The sequence below is a fragment of the Lathyrus oleraceus genome, chromosome 5, assembly GCF_024323335.1.
Source record: "Lathyrus oleraceus cultivar Zhongwan6 chromosome 5, CAAS_Psat_ZW6_1.0, whole genome shotgun sequence".
Lineage (NCBI taxonomy): Eukaryota > Viridiplantae > Streptophyta > Magnoliopsida > Fabales > Fabaceae > Lathyrus > Lathyrus oleraceus.
The window spans coordinates 8,070,818-8,090,193 of NC_066583.1; the positions used below are offsets into that span (position 1 = coordinate 8,070,818).

Consider the following 19,376-nt stretch of genomic DNA (forward strand, 5'->3'; position numbering starts at 1 on the left):
AAATGCATAAAAATAACCTAATTGAACTAAAATCTCAAATAAATCTCAAATCAATTAATAAATTAATGACAATATTTTTCATAGATATAATCATTCAAAGAGGTTGGAAAAAATATTTTTGTATTTTTTGAATATCAAAAACTATTTAAAATGAATTAAAAATGATCAGAAAAGAGAAAATTACTAAAAAAATAGCAAATGATGAAATAAAAAATATTAAAAATCATTTTTAGAAACTAGAAATTAAAAGAGAAATAATGCAATTGGTCCCATAATTTTTAGACCAATAATGAGAGAGATATGAATTTTAGAAATAAAATGGAATTAAAAAAATAAAAGAAAATAAAATCAGAAATTAAAAAATGAGAAAAAAAACACAGAGCGTTGGATGATAGCTCATTAATTGAGCTGGCACATCACATGGCTCCTGAGTGCGCGCCCACCAAACACCAAGGTCAATGCAATCACACCTAGCCATTAATTTGGTCATAACATTGAAGGGCCTAGATCAAATCTGGGAATGGAAATCCACGGTCACGATTCAATCTGGAGACCAGACGGTGGCGCACCGTCTTCTCCGGCTAGCTCCGGCGAAGGCCAAAAATTACAGAGAAATAAATGTGAACCAAAACGCGCGATCCAGGTACCAAACGAAAGGTGGAGTGATGTACATCACTCCTGTGCCACTCAATTCCACTCTAGATATCTAGATTGAGATAAATCAGAGATGGAAGTTTTGTGGTGTTCAAGTGAACTCAATGATTTTCAAAAATTGAAAACACAATAATGTTGTCTCTATGAAGAGGACTTCAGATCACACAAAAACAAGGCAAATGGAACCATATACAAGTTGTTTCGAAGAAAAATGCAGTTGAGGAAAACCTTTGAATTGTGAGGAATTGAGTCAAGATCCTTGGTTTCTTTTGCAAACAGAAAGCTCTATGGATCAAGGTGAAGAGGTCTAGGAACTTTTAGATCTAAGAAAACAGTCGAGGAAACTGAATTCTAGATCTGAAAATTTGAGAGAAAAGAGAGAGTTCCTTTGGTGTGAGGGTGGGATTTCAGTTGCACAGCATGTAGGGTGCCTTCAGGTTGAAGAAATGAGAGGCCAAGGCATTGTATTTATAGATGAAGGGAGCTGTAAGCATGATCAAAATCGTGTGCATGGGAGAAAAGAGCCTCCATGCATGGGCCTGTACAGGCGCATGGAGGGCCCAATTCTGATTGGAATTGCAAGCTATTACCAAATTAAGATGAAATAGACGTGCAGAAATGAGGTCATAAGCTTATGCAATGTATTTTCAATGAGTTTCCAAAAATGCACTAAAACTTTCTCCTCTTTGAAAACGACATGTCAAAAATCAAAATGCAACCTTATGAGTAATGGTCGGAAAGCTTGTTGCATAAGGAACAAATGCCATGTTGATCAAAAATCCATTTGGGCCTTGGAAATTAATGAAAATTGAGCTTGAAGTGTAGGGTGCAAAACATGCCTATGTGAAATTTCCAAAATTGGCCAATGTTCAAGCCCTTCTGTCTCAATGATGCAAGCTCCAAATGACAAAACCTTCAACATGAAAGTTGTAGATCTTTTCAAAGAAATCAAGTTGGACTTAAATTTTGCATCATTAGGATTTTTGATGAAGAAGTTATGGGCACTCGAAGTTGGACTTTTTCACATTTTAATGCATTTGGTCCAAAGTGACCTATAATGTTTTGCATTATCACATGTATTTATTTTGAGATTTTGCAATTTTTCTCAACATAACATTTTAAGTAGACACAATAAGCTTTCCAATTAATTAAGTCCCACCTCAAAATCATGAAAAATGAAGGAGTTATGTCCTTGGGAAGTTGACCTAAAATTAGGGTTTCAGTCAAAATGACCTATAATGTCTTGGAATGGATGATGGCCTTCCAAGCTTCAAATCAATTTTTGATACAAATGAAAGTTGTTCATATGGTCCTTAAGAACATTTTTTATCTTGGGGTCATATCTATTTGACTAACACATAAAAAGTTAGGTCTCAGTGAATTTCAAAATAGTCAGATGAATTGACTAATCAACTTCTCAAGTCCAAAACTCATATCTTGATGAATGGATGATTGATGACAATCAAATAAGTTCAAATATGCATGAAATGATGAATTAAAGAACTTACCTTGATTGTATTTGACCATGGGTTAAGGTTGCTTCGTGAGCAAGGCACAGTTGAGGAATAGATGAATTAGGGTTTCCTTGGGAAACAAGCCTCAAGCCCATTGATTTGCTTTGATCAAAATGATGAATTGAGATACTTGGGAGGTATATTTGAGGGATGAGAGCTTTGGGAACCATTGCCATGTTTGCTTTCATCTTCTCTTGACCATATCATTGCACAAAGGATCTCTTAGAAGCTTTTGACCTTGTGACTGCTCAAGCTACAAACAAAAGGTGTTAGTGACATATTTTGTGCTTTTGGTTAGTGAATAAAATGAGAAAAGCAATAATATATAATTCAAACATGCTTGGTGATCTCAAACCACTCACAAGGGATCCCACCCAAAGGCAAAGGGAACCAGGATGCTTAGGATCCTTGAGGCTATGCAAATGCAATGTTATGATGCCATGAGGGATCTTAGGGTCAAAATTAGGGTCTTACATCTCCTACTACTACAACTGATGACCAACACCGCTTTTAGATGATTGCAGTTATTAGGGATAACCTCATGGATTTGGTGAACTCATATGGCGAGGTTTATACTAGATTAGCTTGGGCTGCACACATAGCCAGTTAGGGGTCTATTTAGACATCTTTTATATATTATATATTATTTGTATATTACTCAAACATCTTTATCAAAAAAAAATTTATTACAGAACTTTTTTTATCTTTCATTCATGCTACATCAACATAAACTAACATTTGATAAACGATTACATAAGAAAACCTAGGCACTACCAGATGATTCTGGACGTTTCATCATCTTCATTATATCATCGACAAACCTTGAAATCTTAGCATCTAACTTAATCGGCCCCTTTGTTATCCTACGGCGAAATGATCTCCGCATTTCTTTCACATTTTCATCCACCTTCAACTCAATAAGGTTGTAATACACATATGGATCATGATAAGTCTATGAAATACACTTCTGCCTTAATAAAAAACTGAGGAAGATGCATTTTTTAAAGATGTTTTTATTAAACAATATATCACCCCCTATTTATACAACTTTGCACTTACTCTGAACCAGACAAAATTGTCGATGCAATCACAATCATCCAAACTTGTTGGCAATATCCTTAACATTTGTAATTTCACACAAATAATACTATCAAAAATTTCATTAGGGTTGAAATTTCCAGTATCAACCTGTAAATTTTAAATTTTTGAAATTATTTGTAACATACCAGAAATTTTCCAGTATACAAAAAATTTATAATACACTACCGAAAATTTTATACGTACCAAAAATTTTAAACGTAAATTTCATTCAAGTTTCCATCATGAGCAGTTTTGAGAATATAAAAATATTGGGGTGTCAAGTTTAATCGAAAGATATCAAATTAAATTCTCGTTCATCTCTGACAAATTATTGATTTTCAGGTAAAACATTTACCGGGCTTTTTGGTGGGGGGTTCCAAGGATTGCAAACCTTGCAAACTATTAATAGAATACTTGGATTAGATGAAGAAGAAGAAATTGTAAAAAATCACATTGAAATGCTGAAACTATCTTCAAAACCGGAGAAAAAATTCTTTTACAAAATCCCAAAAATATATATATACACACACTCCACAAAATATAGAAACATTTACAAACACAAAATTGTGAAGCCTTCGTTGTGACTATGATTTTGTTAATACAAAACATGATTCATCTTTATTTATTCTCCAAAAACCAAGGCACAATACACGCCAATGAATACTTCACCAAAATTTCCACCAACTTATCCTTCAAAGATATCAGCTCTTCACATTATTTCCTTGGCATCAAGGTAATTCCCATCTCCAAGGATTTATTTCTCTCTCATAGTGAGTAAATTGTCATTATAAATTGATTGATTATTATAGTTTCTCTCTCTTTTTTATTTCCCATTTGCATACGTCAATTGCCAACACAATGACATCACCATAGTAAAGAGTAGTAATAGTAGTGGCTACTAGTTGTAAATAAGTCAAGCTACTTTACAAAAGTCCAAGTAAGAACAAGGACCTGAAAGAGATTGATGGAAAATCTACCTCACATGATAATTACATGACAAAAGAAACACATCCTCCACTTCCAAGGGAAACAAGATGCATACTCAAACCATTGACAAACTTTTTCAAATTAGTCTCTTGAGAAAAACTTTTACAGTTTTACTATTAAATTAAATAGCATTGTCTTCCAGTTTGTTCACCTCCTACCCAGGATTAGAAAAGCAAGGTCCCCTCCATTATAGATCTACCTTATATTCTATCGCTTTACCTTCGACGCCGTTTAGTATCCACCTGCAATACCAACCATAATGTGAAGATATACTTGCAACTTACAGACAACAGATGGAAAGCGGTTAAGTGCTGAAAACAAAAGTAAATGGTACCTTTGTATCCGAGGGTCTTGTGGCAGAATGAGCATTTTGCAACTGTTTCTGACCTTCGACCGAACAACCTTCACAAAAGAAGTGGTCGAGTCTCTGGGCTTCCTCTACAGTCATGTCTATACAAGCCGGATGAAACCTGAATCACAAAGATTATGCAGAAGAATCCATTCACTCAAAGTCTGTCATATCAGCATTATAAAGGCCTCTGTTACAAAACAAGCTATTTTTTATGTATCGAAACCTCAAATCTTCTCCATTTAACACGATTTAGCAAACAAACTAATAGCATCAAGATTGATTTTTAAAACCTTCCAGATTGATCATGTCTCCCATAAAAATAAGCACACAAAAAAAAACTATAAATTTTATGATCAATGACCACAATCATGAGAGTAAAGAAATTCAATATAGTTAAATTGATGATCTCTTGTAATCAAGATTTTAACAAGTTGGGATAACTTTGTAAGGTTTGTCACTACACAGAATCTATGTAACTAAAGCCATTATGTAATTAGTCTGTGTATGTGCTACTACTTGAGATCTTCATTCTATGAATCTTTGACAAAGAAAGAAAATGAATCATCTTCTTCTTTTTCTAAGAGGGAATTCACTCTCTGAATCTTCGACTGACATTTCAGATCTTCATTATCCATTTACACTTAATTATTTCGAGTATATTTCTAAAATCCACTTAGATAGATATTTATGAAACTTTAGAGATACGGCATAATTTGGCAAAAAATTCTCATACACATGAATTGCAAACATAGACGTGAGTGTTCATGACACTCATTCAATGAAATACTAAAAAAAAACAATCAAATGCATAAAATATGTATTCAATTTGCAGTGATTCTTTTATTCTTTACCATTTATATTCATTTAGGTATATACTAACTGCGTGAATTTATATATGTTAGATTTGATAATCTATGCATGCATAACAGCACGGAATCAGCTGAACAAGGTAAAATAGGTTCGGGGGAAGGGTATCGAAAGCACGCATTAAATAACAATTAGATAGAAGCAGTATGCCAGAAATAACCAAAGCATAACAGTAAATCATTCAAAGAAAATATAGTTAAATCTATGAGCTTCTATTAGGAATTGTATCATTTATTAAGAAGCAACACAAAATATGGATGAAAGAGTAGTCCAAATTAATCGAAGAGTCTGGCACAATGAAAAAAAAATGCGCATAGTAAATGCGGACTCAAAACACTTTTTCCTTCACATGAGGGCGATGCAAAAAATCCACAGAACCGGACATACTAGAGTTCAGAAAATCAGACAGATACTGAACACAACCAAGATCAGAGTAGAAGACAAATGAATTAGAGAGTATTCAACTTACCAATCACTGCAGCCCTCACACTGGACCATAAGATCATCCGGGTTGTATGGCATCTCACATTTACAATATCTGCCATGAAAGTTTTGATCAATGAACAATACATAAGCCAGAATCCAGATAAAGATCCCACAACTTCTTCATTGTGACAAAAAAAAAGTATCAATTTACTATATGTAAAGGCACGATTTAGAAAGCCAACCTAAGGACATCTCAAAACTAAGTCTTAGGCCCAATAAAACAACTTCAGGTGGTAAGGTAAAAAAAACTCTCCAAGAGAATAGACATCATAGACAACTTGATAAGAAGATCTTAACATAAATGCCATATAAGGTTTACAGCAGAACTGAACCGAAGATAAGGACAATGGAATCAACCAATTAGAATGCTTCAATCACAAGTATAATTCAAGGCCTAAAACTTTTATATATATGGGTTAAACCCCAAATATAATCACTTAAACCCCGCTCTTCACTCTGCCTGACTTTGGCATTAGAGTGTCTGCTTTTGCGTTACTCTCTCGCATTGGAGAATGAGATACAATATTACCATTCAGGTGATCAATCCTATGTTCCATGGCAGGAACATTTTCCATTCTACAATCCATAAAAAAAATTATATTTTACCATAACAACATAATTTAAGTAAAATCTTCAAAACGTGTTCGGTGTCATTAACCAAAACAAAATCTAAACCTAAACCTAATATAATTGCTACCGGTTAGTGGCAGATTAAAATAAGATTAAATACAGAAATTCCATTCAAACACAAGAATAAAACTACACAATTTGAATCATAAAAGATATCTATCGCGGAAGAGATCAACTCACACTGCAACTCTATCAGGATTGAAAGCACCGGTAGAGGAATTGTACTCAAAGCGGCAGAAGAAATCATCATTACCAACAGCATCAAGCTTAGTGTAGCTCTTAAAACTGTGAACAATACACTTTGCTTCAATTGTATCAGTACTCTGAACATCAAAGTGATCCGAGAGAAAAACCTCTTTAGAACCATGAAACTGCCGCCGGCCACCAAGAGACTCCTCAGGTCGATAATACCAACGAACATGAATTTTCACATTAGCACCTCGTGAATCAGCTTCGATCCCTTCAATCCTAGCCACATAGGACGGTTTCGACGGTTCAGATGGACGCATAAGCACACAATCTCCAGCTAATAACAGAAAAAAAAATCTAATTACAAAAACACATAAAATTGAGCAAGAAAATTATTTCGAGAAATTAATTTTACCTTTAATAGGTTTGTTCATGTGTTTGACTGAGTATGACTCTAGGGTTCGTCTCGGAGCTTTTGGTTTAGCCATGGTCATGGAAAGGAATGACAGTAACAAAACAAAACCTTAACGGAGAAGGTTAATAGCAAAATAAATAAACAAATAAAACCTTTATTTTTTTATACTAGAAAAAGATATTAATAGTATGTTGTTATACTACTAGTTAAAATAGTTTATTACTATTTGCTTCCTGAAACACGGTGAAATTGTGAGTAGATGTATTAATAAACTGATTGATTTTTTTTATGATAGTAGATGGAAAGGAAAATATGTGATGACTACGCTAGAATGGTAATTTGGTAATTAAGCAGAATTTTAGGGGTTTATGTGAGAAGATCGATGTGGCTTTCCGTTATAAAATAGTGCGTGCTTTACACGTCACACTGTAGCGTGGTTATTCCAGTTTGAGGATGTTTTACGGAAATGTGCAAACTGTTTTGTTTTGTTTTTTTTGGAGTCACATCTGCCAAATTACCATTTTTGAATTTGACTTTGAAGGCTTTTTCTTTACCTTCTACATAACGTTAGTGTCATGCAATTTATTGTCTTTGAATTCAAATTTTTTCATAGTTGTTCAATATTAATTTTAATTTGTTTTTAAAATTTTATAATAATGTACATTTATTGTATTTAGAAATTTATAATATAATAATGCACAATTTATTTTTTAAATTTCTTTTTGTTAATTTTTTTTTACATATTTATCCGTGAATGATTTAATTAACTATTTTTTATATATTAAAAAAAGAAATAAATAAAAAAGAGAATAATATTTTATTAAAATATCATTATCATGTATTCAAAATGATAAAAGAAATATTAATTAGAGAATAAAATTAAAAAAACATACTAAAATGTAAAATAGATCATTCATTTTGGGTCACTCTTTTATTTCAAATGATTCATCCATTCCATTATAGAACGGAGGACTAATTGATAAGTTTGTACTTTAGAATATATTTTATTATTTGTTTATTTGTTTGTAATGTGTATTTAATTTATTTTTAAAATAATGTTCATTTGTTAATTTTATTGTTTGTATAATATGTTTGTTAGTTTGATTATATAGTTGTTTAATATTAATTTAAAATTTTAATATATTTTTTTTATATATTAAATTTTCTAGATTTTGAATTTTAGGAACAATTATTATCTTGGTGTATAAAAAAATAAGTAAATGAAATATAAAATATTTAAAATAGCATTACAAAAACTAAACTTTGTTTTTTTATTTGTAGTGATTTAATTTGGACATTGTTATTTATAGTGTTTTATTCTTTTTATTTTAAAATATAAAATATAAATTCAAAAACATGAACTAGATTATTCAAAATTACAAATAAATAAATAAATAATGAAACTTTAATTTCTTTGATTGGAAAAATTAAATAAAATTGACTATGATAATTTAATAAATAATTCTGAATTTTAAAAATTAAATTAATAAATTAAAAAATAATCTTAGAGTTTATTTCTGCTAAAAATATGTGAAAATTGAAAAATTCTAAACATGCGAATTAAAGATATGTTAAAATTCTAAACATGCAAATTAAAAAATAATTTCTAAATATGCAATTTTAACATATTTTTAGCATATTTTAATTTATTAATATGTTAAAGTTACATGTTTAAAATTTGTTTTAAACCTCAATAATAGTTGAGATTGAGATGAGTCTAAATTTATTCGTTTGTGATATTCTTTCAAAGATGGCCGAGAAGTATAGTAGAGTCTAACGAATAAAACCTAACTAATTTTTTTTTCAAATTAAATGAATGAAGGGAATTTAATTATAATGGGTGGATTGTACTTTATATATTTATCTATGTTGTAACTAGTTCAAACTAACTTGTAACTACCTATAATAGTATCTAATAAATATCAATTATAATCGGATCATTAATCGGAATCAGGAACCAATTGAATCGAAATCGAAATCGTAAATTGCTTGGACCAAGAATTAGAACTCTAATCTCTTTGGACTTGAAAATCAACAGGTAGAAGAATCGGAATTTAAACCAGAAAACCAGATATTTAGAAGACTTTACTTTTAAGGCCAGCCCGATTTTTTCTTTGATTTACATAAAACATGATCAAAGATTTTATTTTGAACCAAAATGTTACTTTATTTAATTTTCTCCTTCATTGTCTAATCACTTTTTTTTAGAATCAAAAAACTTTTTATATCTAAAAATAATTAATTACAACCGGTCAAATGATTCAGATGATGATTCACTCATCCAATCGACTAACTAGGGTTTCTATGTTTGTAATAGAAGTTTCTATGTTTACATGAGATTGAAGCTCTTCAATTCTAGACAACAAGGTATAAACAAATCTAAGTTTGTAATAGAAGTTGTAGCTCTTAAATCAATTATGTATTAATTGATCGTCTCTTTGTGTTGATCGCAATCCAAACATATACACTTAATTGCTCAAAATAATATGAACGAAACTTTAATGAATATGTATGAAACTTTAATGAATATGTATGAAAGTTCATGCAGAAAGTTTCATATTTGAAAGTTTAGAAACTTATTTGGATTATGAGATGTGAAAGTTTTACATCAATAACTTTAGTTTGACCTTTTTAAAATTTCATAATTATTTGGTTTAATTTAACAATTTTAGACTCAAGAGATGAACAATTATTGCATGCTGAATTTTTTATTAAGTCTAACTCCACTTGAGTGTTATTAACATTTATTTCTAGATTTAAAATAGTTTTCTTTTTACTTAAACATTTTCTAGAAATTTTCAAAAGTTCATCATGTAATTCATGAAAAGCACTTTGTATTTCATCATAAGATGGAATATCATCAATTTCAGAATCACTAACCTCATCTTCTTCATCACTTGAATGATATGAGGTCATCAATGCCTTGTTTGCATGGTCTTCATCTGAAGATGAACATATTTCATTCTCATCCCATGCTACATATGCTCTATTTTCCTTTTTTTTTATTCTTGCTTTTGAATTTATCTTTTTTTTCAAGTGTAGGACATTCATTCTTGACATGTTCCCTTTTCCCACATTCAAAACATGTAACTTTCCTTGTCAGTGCTTCTTTCTGAATGATCTCCTTTTTCCTTTATTTTCTCAAGAACTTTTCAATCTTTTTTATAAGATCATCATCGTCAAAAGTGAATTCCTCCTCTTGATTATTATCATGAAGTTTGACTTTTGTCTTTAAGACAATATATTTTTAATCTTTTACTTGTATTTCATGATTCTCCAATCTTTCAAGTTCCATTCCATGCTCTTGAATTTTTCCAAAAAAGGAAACGGACGTCATGGTAGAAAGACTCTTCTTTTCTGATATCACCATCACCTTTGGTTGTCATTCCTTGGTTAAAGACCTAAGCACTTTAAAAATTAATTTGTCATTAGGAAAATTCTTACCGAGAGCAATCAGGTGATTGGTTAAGTGAATAAATCTCTTTTGTAGAGTAAGAATTGATTCTCTGGGCTACATTCTGAATAACGCGTACTCTTGACTCAACGTATTCAACCTTGATCTCTTTACTTCAGTGGTTCTGATCAGTGCATTTTGATATATATTCTTCTACTATTCTACTTATGCAACTCTATAGTTTATTCTATTATTTTTATTATTTTAGTGTATTTTTATATTTAAGTTTATTTTTGGTTTTATTTTATTTTCATACTTTATTTTCAGCATAAATAGTTATTTGATATCTTGTTACTATGCAGATCATAACTTGAGCTACGAGGATCGGATTGATGTGTTCTAATATGCGTTGGAAAGATGAGAGGATAAGCTAAAAGTTCCATGTTGAAGTCAGAAGCTGATTATGAGTGAAGAAGAGTCTAATAATTCATTTTATTTCCAGACTTAAGAAAATACTTAGTTTTGGGGCCGACTTTGTATTTTTTCGGGTCGGTTGCTATTAGACCCAAATTCCCTTGCTCTATTTAAACAACTTAGTAGTTTTAGGATTAGGGGGGATTCAGAATTCATGAAATAGAGAATATGGCATATGAATACCATGGAGAGCTAATTCCTAAAGGGTTGATCTATTGTATTCGAATTCCACTTTGAGGTCTTTATTAATTTCAATTTAATTTCAATTTCGTTTCAATTCTTCCTATAAACTTGTTTGCTTAATTTGATTACTTTCGTTTACTTAAAATTTGATTGTTTCTTATAGGATAGAGTTGATTAAATTTGATTGTTTGTATGATCCTTAACTATAATCACGTTAGTGTAGCTTTTTCGTTATCGTGTTTGATTAAGTCGCGTTTGCTTAATTCGGGTTTGCTTAAATCCGTTTGCTTAATTCGGAAATTAGGAACATACATCATATAATACCAATTTGTGCTTTTCAGTAGGTATTGTAATCAAATGGGATTGAATCCGATAGGAAATTGAAATTATAAGAATCGATGATTAGTCGGAAATCGATACAATAGATTAGCTTACTTATCAATTTTGCTTTTACCTTTAATCATCTTCAATTTAAGTTTTGAACCTTAAAGACCTCCTTCTTTTCATTCGTTTGGTTATAACATTCAAGAGTCCTTGTGATATGATATTCGAGTGTCACTTCCGTTTTACTACACTTTTAAACTCGTTTTTGACTTGTGTGGGATAGCGGATCAGGTTCATTCATTAGTTTTCACCAATGTATTCCATATTTGTTTTGTTATTGTACATTGAGAGACACTAAAGAACTCATCCATGCTAAGTGCACTTTGAAGTATATTGATTTCTTTCTTGTTGTAGAGTATCTTATTCTTATCACCTTTATTCCATGAACTTTTAATCTTTGTTGTCCCAACACCATTGACAACACTAGTAGGAACAAACAGACCATTTTATGCAACATCCCATATATCATCTTCTTGTGCTTCTAGATGAGGCTTCATACGAATTTTCCAAGAATCAAAGTATTCACCACAGAACAATGGAGACTTGTCATTGTTTCCACCATCACTAAACACTAGGTTTGTGAAAGCCATTATGGATAACAAGAGCAGATTACTTGAACCTGCTATGATACCAAATGTCAGTTAATGTGCGGTCTTTAAGAGGGGAATGAATTAGATTTATTAGACTTTTCTAAATTTGAAGTGTTAGCACTACTTTTGTTATTTTTCAGAATTGATATGAAAGTAAATATGCTGAAAAATAAATGCAGAAAGTAAAAGACACAACAATATATTTTGGTTTCCCTCACAATCCGAGAGTACATTCAGTCCCCTTACGCAGTAAGAGATTTTCCATTATGTCAGATATTTGTACAATTCGTCCACCAAGACTTATCCTACAATCTTATAACATAAGAAATACAAGAGAAAAAGAATACAGTCCTTTCTTCTTCACTCTCTTGTTTCCAACAATCCTAGACAACAAGGTAAAAATAAATCTGAGTTTGTAATAAAAATTATAGCTCTTGAATCAATTATGTATTAATTGATATTCTCTTTGTATTAATTCAAACATATACACCTAACTGTTCAGAATAATATGAATGAAACTTTAATGAATATGTATGAAAGTTCATGCAGAAAGTTTCATATTTGAAAGTTTATAAACTTGTTTGGATTGAAATGTGAAAGTTGTATATTAAAGAATCTTTTTTGAAATATAAAATTTTTGTGTCTTAGAGTCTCTATTTTGAAAACTAAAATCACGGGTATATATACATGTAATCTACCTTTCTAAAATAGTGTATTTTCATGAAACATTGTCATGTTTGATGTATGAAAGTTGCAAAACATTGGAAATCAGATTTTTCATGAAAATGTATGTAAAATTTGAAAATTTTGAAAGTGTAACCAGTTAGCCAAAAGGTGTAACCGGTTACACCTGATACGTTTTCAAAATTAAGGTATTTTTAAATGGTGAAAATTGTGGCGGTTTTAAAGTGTTGTTACATCGGTTTCAAATGCCACAATTTACCAAAACTGAATGTTTTCAACAATCTTCTGAAAAACTATTTTTACTTTTATGTAACCGGTTACTCCTGCTATGAAAGTGAAAAATACTTAAAAATTAAGTTTCAAACAAAATTTCACATGATGTTAAGAAAAAATGCATGCACAAGATGAAATGATTATGATAATTGTGAGCAATTAAGATATATATACTTGAGTCGTAAAGAATACTCAATCATGTTGATTCTTCCATTGACTTTCAAAGCTTATTATCATTTAAATTGATTTCTCTAGTCTTCAAACTTTCGCTTCCTTTTGTTGATGTGTTTGTCTTCATCAAAATTATAATCAAGGACAAGAAGAACTCTTCTACATGTTCCACCCCTTTGTGATGATGACAAAATATTCTTTAAAATTTTACTTGTTAATCAATGAGTTGCTTCAGTTTTTGAAATACTTAGTAGCAAGTAGAATATCCCCGTTGCTTTTGTAATTCAAGACTTTTTCTTCTGAAAATTATGAACAAGGACAAATACAATACCTACTATTTATCCCCCTTTTGACATCATCAAAAAGAAGACAAACTAGAATAAAGTACAAAATGAGGTGATAATTATAATTAAAAATTAATAGCACAAAAGTATATAGTTATCTTCTTCACAAGAATTTGATGCCAAAGTTGATATCAATGTTAATGCTTCTTCAAAACATCTTTTCAATCAATGAAACTTTTAGAACTACCTGTAAGACCCCAATTTTGACCATAAGATCCTTCATGCTATCTCATCATATGCATTAGCATTGGGATCACACCTTGGGATCCTCCTTACACCTCACCCATTAGGTTTTCATTGGGAGAGATCACCAAGCACAATTTGATTGTATCATACTTTGTATTTTATCATCTTTACGAACCAAAATACCAAAAATATGTCTTTGCATTTGACTAACTCTTTTGTAGGTAAGACACATGCTCACCTTTGATCTATCAAGCTCATGTCTAGGGTTCAAGCCCTCATGGAAAGGATCTCAAACAAGATTTGATCTAAAATAGCTTTAGACATCATATATGGATCCCCATGAGATTCACATAATATTTTGATCAAGAATTCATCAAGAGTTTGGAATTTGTATGCAGTGGAAACCCTAGTTCATCTGGGTGTCTTGTGTAACTTCTTCACCAAGATTCTTCAATAGTTGATCAAATATTCTAAGGTATACTTAAAATTTCATCATATTATGCATTTATGATCTCCCATGGGTCCCAAAAGTCAAGAGAATTGCAAGTTAGCAAGTTGGTTGATGGTGGTTGACCAGAGGAATTCATCTGATCAAAACTGGGTCCCATAGACCCTATCTCCTACACTTTTTGTCATATGAAAATTATTCCAAGAGAAAATTTACTCAAAGTGACATTACAAACAACTTTCATGTTGAGGTCTAGATCTAGCTTTGCTTTGAAAGTCATTTTTTATGGTGAACGATTATAGGTCATTTTGTCTAAACCCTAATTTGGAGGTCAACTTCCCAAGACCATAACTTTCTCATATTTTATGAGATGAAATATTTCCAAGTTGAACAATCAAATTTAAGGTGTCTATTAAACTTTTATGTTTAGAGGAATATCTAATTCAACTTTTATGAGCATGTGATATGAGGATACATTATAGGTCATTTTGGACCAATATCATTGAACAAGTGATTTTCCTCAACTTCAAAAATGCATAACTCCTTCATATAAAATCCAAATGAGGTAAAATTTATGACCATTTTGAAGGACTTTTAAATATATACAACTTTTATGAAGGAACGTTTCTCATTTGAAGCTTACATAAAAAGTTAGTCAAGGTGGAACAAGTGAACATATGGCTTGACACTTAGAATTTTTTTTGATGTGTTTAAATTTCCAAACTTCCACCTCAAAATTCATCATGATGTAAGCTTCAAATGGAAAAGTGTTTAACATGAAAGTTGTTCCTCTTGATCTAACTTTTCCAAAAAGTCCAATTTCATCCATTTTGGACAAGATTTAAATAGGATGTGCATGACTTGAACATTGCATCATCATTTGGAAAAGATCAAACTTCAAACATCCATGCACAATTGCCTAGCATTCCAATTTGATTTCAGACTTATTCACATTCAATTGTGGACTAAATGGAATGATCTCATGGGCCTGTACACGCCCATGTACCCATGCTTCACTCATTTCCAAAATTGGAAACTCACTTCAAGGATGCAAATATCACTTGATTCAGCTATAAATAGAGACTTTATGCATCAGAAATGGGGACTCCTTCGCGCCAGCTTTGATCCCAAACACCAAACCCTTCCATTTGAGAGGATAAACCTGATAATTTCCTTTGGAAATTGAGTTGGAATCTCACTGTTTTGAGATTCAAAACTCCAGGGATCTAAGACCTTTTGTGCATTATAATCTACTTCTACAAGTATCCTGAGCAAGATCAAGCACGAGCCAAAGCAAGAATAATTAAGTCCAGACCTGCAATGAAGGTATTTTTCAAAAAAAATTATCTCTTCGATTCTCACTCAATTCTCCATAATTCTCTTGGATCCTTGGTTGTCTGAAGTCCTACCAATGTAGGCAACAAGGTTGAGTTGCTTTGAGGTCAAATCGAAGCAACTCAGATCATGCACCTCAAATTTCAACTTCTTGTATCTCTCAATATACTTGGAGTTAGGATGAATTGAGGTTAGATTCGTTTTAATTTTAGTGATGGTTATGATTGGACCAGTCCGACGAAGCTCGACTGAGAAGGAGACCGGAGCTTTGCTCCGGTAATGAGTTGGCAAGGTCCAGAGCCACATGATCTGTTTGAATTAATCTAATCACGAGCGTTGGTTTGAATGACCTTGTTTGTGGCGCGCTGACTAGAGTCCATCATGGATTGCACGTTTGTGGCCACTTGATCTGCCACCTCAATTAATGAGGGAGATCAAGTGGTCCACGTTTTTTCTGATTATTTGATTTTCATTTTATTTGTGTTATTTTCATTAATTCATATTAATTTTAATATTGATCCAAAAAATATGAGAGTTTCACCAAAAAAATTTAAATAAATTCCTCTTTCATTTTCTGAATTAAAATTATTTTTTGGATCATTATTAATATTTTTTATGATTTAATTGATTTTGTGAATATTTTTAATTGTTTAAAAATAGTTTTAAGTTTCAAAAAATAATGAAATTTTTTCTCCAAGGTCCTTTAACCTATGATAAATCTCATGGCCATTTATTTGGTGTTTTGATTAGGTTTTAGGAATTTGGCAAACCATAATTTAATTTAATGCATTTTTTAATTGTTTTTAATTGATTAAATGTCAAATAAATTGTGTTGAGCTTCCATTATTGACTTGTTGAGTTTGACTTGTGTTCTTGGGCCTTGGTCAAGGTTGATTTGACTTTGTTGAGTTAAGATCATTGGATTTAGGGGATTGATGAAATGTACATTTCATCTCCCAAAATGAATGAATGATTTTAATTTGGTAAAAGTCCTCCTTTGATCAATTTGTGTTGATTTCATTCCCCTTCCCTCTTCATCTCATTCCCCTCCTTTATTCATTCATGTCATGGACCTATGATTTCTCAATATCCTAAGGCTAGTTGATTGCAAAATCAACATGAGTATGGATGAGATTAGGTCCACCACTTTGCATAATCTTTTTGTGTGTGGTATGTTTTATGAGCATAGTGTAAGACCCCAATTTTGGGCCCTAAGATCCCTCATGGCCCATATCATTCATATCATAACCTCAAGGATCATTGCATGCCCTAGCTTTCCTCCTAGTGGGTAGATTGCCTTGTGGTTTGTTTCTTGATCACCAAGCATACTTTGCATTTGTATATCTTTGCTTTCATATGTTTATCATTCAAAAAGTACAAAAATATTGTCAGTCTAACCTTGTTGATTGCAGATGAAGCAATTAGGTCAAAGTCAGTCAACAGTCAGTCAAAGCAATGGATGGTGGCCATTCTTGCAGAATTTGGGCACCATGATCAACAATCAAGAGTTCATACATCTTATGACATCATTGGAAATCAAGTTCTCAAGGAATTAGGGTTTGGAATTCACCAGAAATGCTCCAGTCATCCAAAACCCTAGAAAAGTCAAACTGGGTCAACAGTTGATTTAATCAAGGATTTGATGGATAGAATTGATTTGAAGGAGCTCATTCATGCTTATACTAGCCTCATATATCATGTCAAACCTCATCATGGGAGAAAATCAAGTCAAATCAGAAATTTTCCAGAAATAGAAAGTGGACCTGTAATTTCAACTGCCAAAAATGGAAACTTCTTGATCTTAAACTTACATCATGATACAAGCTTCAAATGAATTTTTGCCCAACATGAAAGTTGAATATCTTGTTCTCCCATTTTCAAAAAGTCTAAGAACATCAAAATCCCATGTGTGGTTGTCAAGATATGATCAAATCATTTTCACCAATTTTTGAACTTCAAAGGGCCATATCTCCCAAACCATAAGGCCAAATTTGGTGGGGTTTTTTCCTACAAACCACATTTTTCATCCTCTTTCCAAAAATATAAATTTCATGACCTAAAACCTTACCATTCAAAATGGCATTTTTGGACCTTTTTCATTTAAATTCAAAGTTTGACCAAACTTTGACTTTTTGATTCTTTGACTTTTTCTTGATTTGGCCAATTGGGAAATGCTTCATATATCATTTGTGACTTGTCTCAAGCTTTAAACCATGTTCATATCATCATTATGCCACAATTTTGGACAAAAAGGCAAAGTTGGCAAATTGTACAATTGGTCATTAAGTAAAAGCAAGGTACAAATAATTCTGCAGCAGACCAAAAGCAGCAATTGGCATGGTCATGTGCAGCCTGTTTAGGGCCCAGTTCATGCAGCCATACACCCTCCTTTTCCACTTATGTACCAATTTAGCAAGAATGCAATTACTTGATTTTGAACAACACAAGCCAGCATTTTCTGTGCAGACCAACAAACAGCAATTGTGTAAGCCATTTGCAGCATGCTCAGGCCCAATTCGACCACAAACTTTCACACCTCCATTTCATTTGTACATAATTAGTAAAGATGCAAGTGAGTGCATTTACACTAAGTTAGCTTAGCACATGGTTAAGTGATGTTTAACAGATGATATTTAAGGGATTCTTCTGCATTTCCAACCCTAGACAACAGCAGCCAACACAAAAAAAAACCAGAAACTCTCTCACTTGCAGTTTTCACGATTTTGCATTTCTGCCAAAAGATTCAAAAGACCCGAGCCATTTTCTTGTTCACTCCATCACCTGGACCATCTTTGGAAGTATTTCTCCTCATTAAAACTCAGCTGTATTGTATTTTCTGTTTCTGTTTTCCTCAAGCCATAACAATGGTGAATCGAGTTTTGAGGATTTCCAAACATAGCTGAGCTTACCTACTTCAAGTTCTCATCATTTCAAGGCATTGTGAACATCTGTTTCAAGCTGGTACCATCAATACCTCACTGCATCTTGAATTGCTTCAAAACTAAGTACTTTAGTTGCTTAAGTTCTTTGAACTTGCTTGCTTTGCTATTTAGCATTTGCTTTGAGGTATAAATACTTCTTCTTCATGTAGTCTGGAGACCCGGTCTGTTATTTGACCGGGCAAACTGTCTGAAGTCCTCCTTAAGAGGCAATGCCTGTGTGTGTTTAATTTTGTCCTAAGCAGGAAAAGTCCTTCAAGTAAGGCAATTGGTGGAAGGTAGGGATAAGCAATCTATCCCCCACTATTCAGTGTGTCCTCTCTTTGCTCCCATTACATGGTTGAAGCATTGAGATAAATACCCAAGATCTAATCGAGTCAATAATGTGGAGAGAGTTCCTACTTTCTGAACTCCCACACTTTCTTTGATGCTCTCTCTGACCTGAGATAGAAGCAATGAGGCACACCCCTCATCTCCTATTCATCTGCTTCACCTTAGCCTCTCAATGGCAAGGTTAAGAGCGACCTTTACCCATTACAGTGGACTTTCAAAGTCAAACCCTCTTGTGTGAGCCCTCATTGTTTGGCTATAGAGTGTGCTGTTTGATATTCATTGATTGATTGATTGCTTCATGTGCACTTGTTTGCCTGTATGTTATGCATCTATCATCATCATCAATTGCCATTAATGCATGATCATCTCATTTGCTTTTTGTGATGCTATCATTATTGTTTGCCCATTGAGGTCAATTGTAAGTCCATTGCTTTGGCATTTGCTCCTGTGATATGGAAGGATAG

The 19,376-nt window shown here is 32.3% G+C and overlaps 1 protein-coding gene across 1 annotated transcript; it reads right to left on the reverse strand.

Annotated features, from left to right (window-relative positions):
• Positions 1 to 4,121: 4,121 nt before the first annotated feature.
• LOC127082812 (chromatin remodeling protein SHL) lies at positions 4,122 to 7,456 on the reverse strand. Its single transcript, XM_051023052.1, has 5 exons — positions 7,175 to 7,456; positions 6,751 to 7,096; positions 5,924 to 5,992; positions 4,570 to 4,705; positions 4,122 to 4,477 (listed from the first exon to the last, which is right to left on the reverse strand). The coding sequence occupies exons 1-5, from the start codon at positions 7,251 to 7,253 to the stop codon at positions 4,451 to 4,453; spliced, it is 657 nt and encodes a 218-aa protein (XP_050879009.1). The 5' UTR covers positions 7,254 to 7,456; the 3' UTR covers positions 4,122 to 4,450.
• Between the last annotated feature and the right edge of the window lie 11,920 nt (positions 7,457 to 19,376).

Excerpts from the sequence above, each read along its gene's own strand:
- LOC127082812 (XM_051023052.1), bottom strand. The coding sequence starts at position 7,253 with ATGACCATGGCTAAACCAAAAGCTCCGAGACGAACCCTAGAGTCATAC. Across the intron at positions 5,993-6,750 it reads AATCCTGATAGAGTTGCAGT|ATATTGTAAATGTGAGATGC; the intron begins GTGAGTTGATCT and ends CTTTCATGGCAG. Across the intron at positions 4,706-5,923 it reads TGTGAGGGCTGCAGTGATTG|GTTTCATCCGGCTTGTATAG; the intron begins GTAAGTTGAATA and ends TTTGTGATTCAG.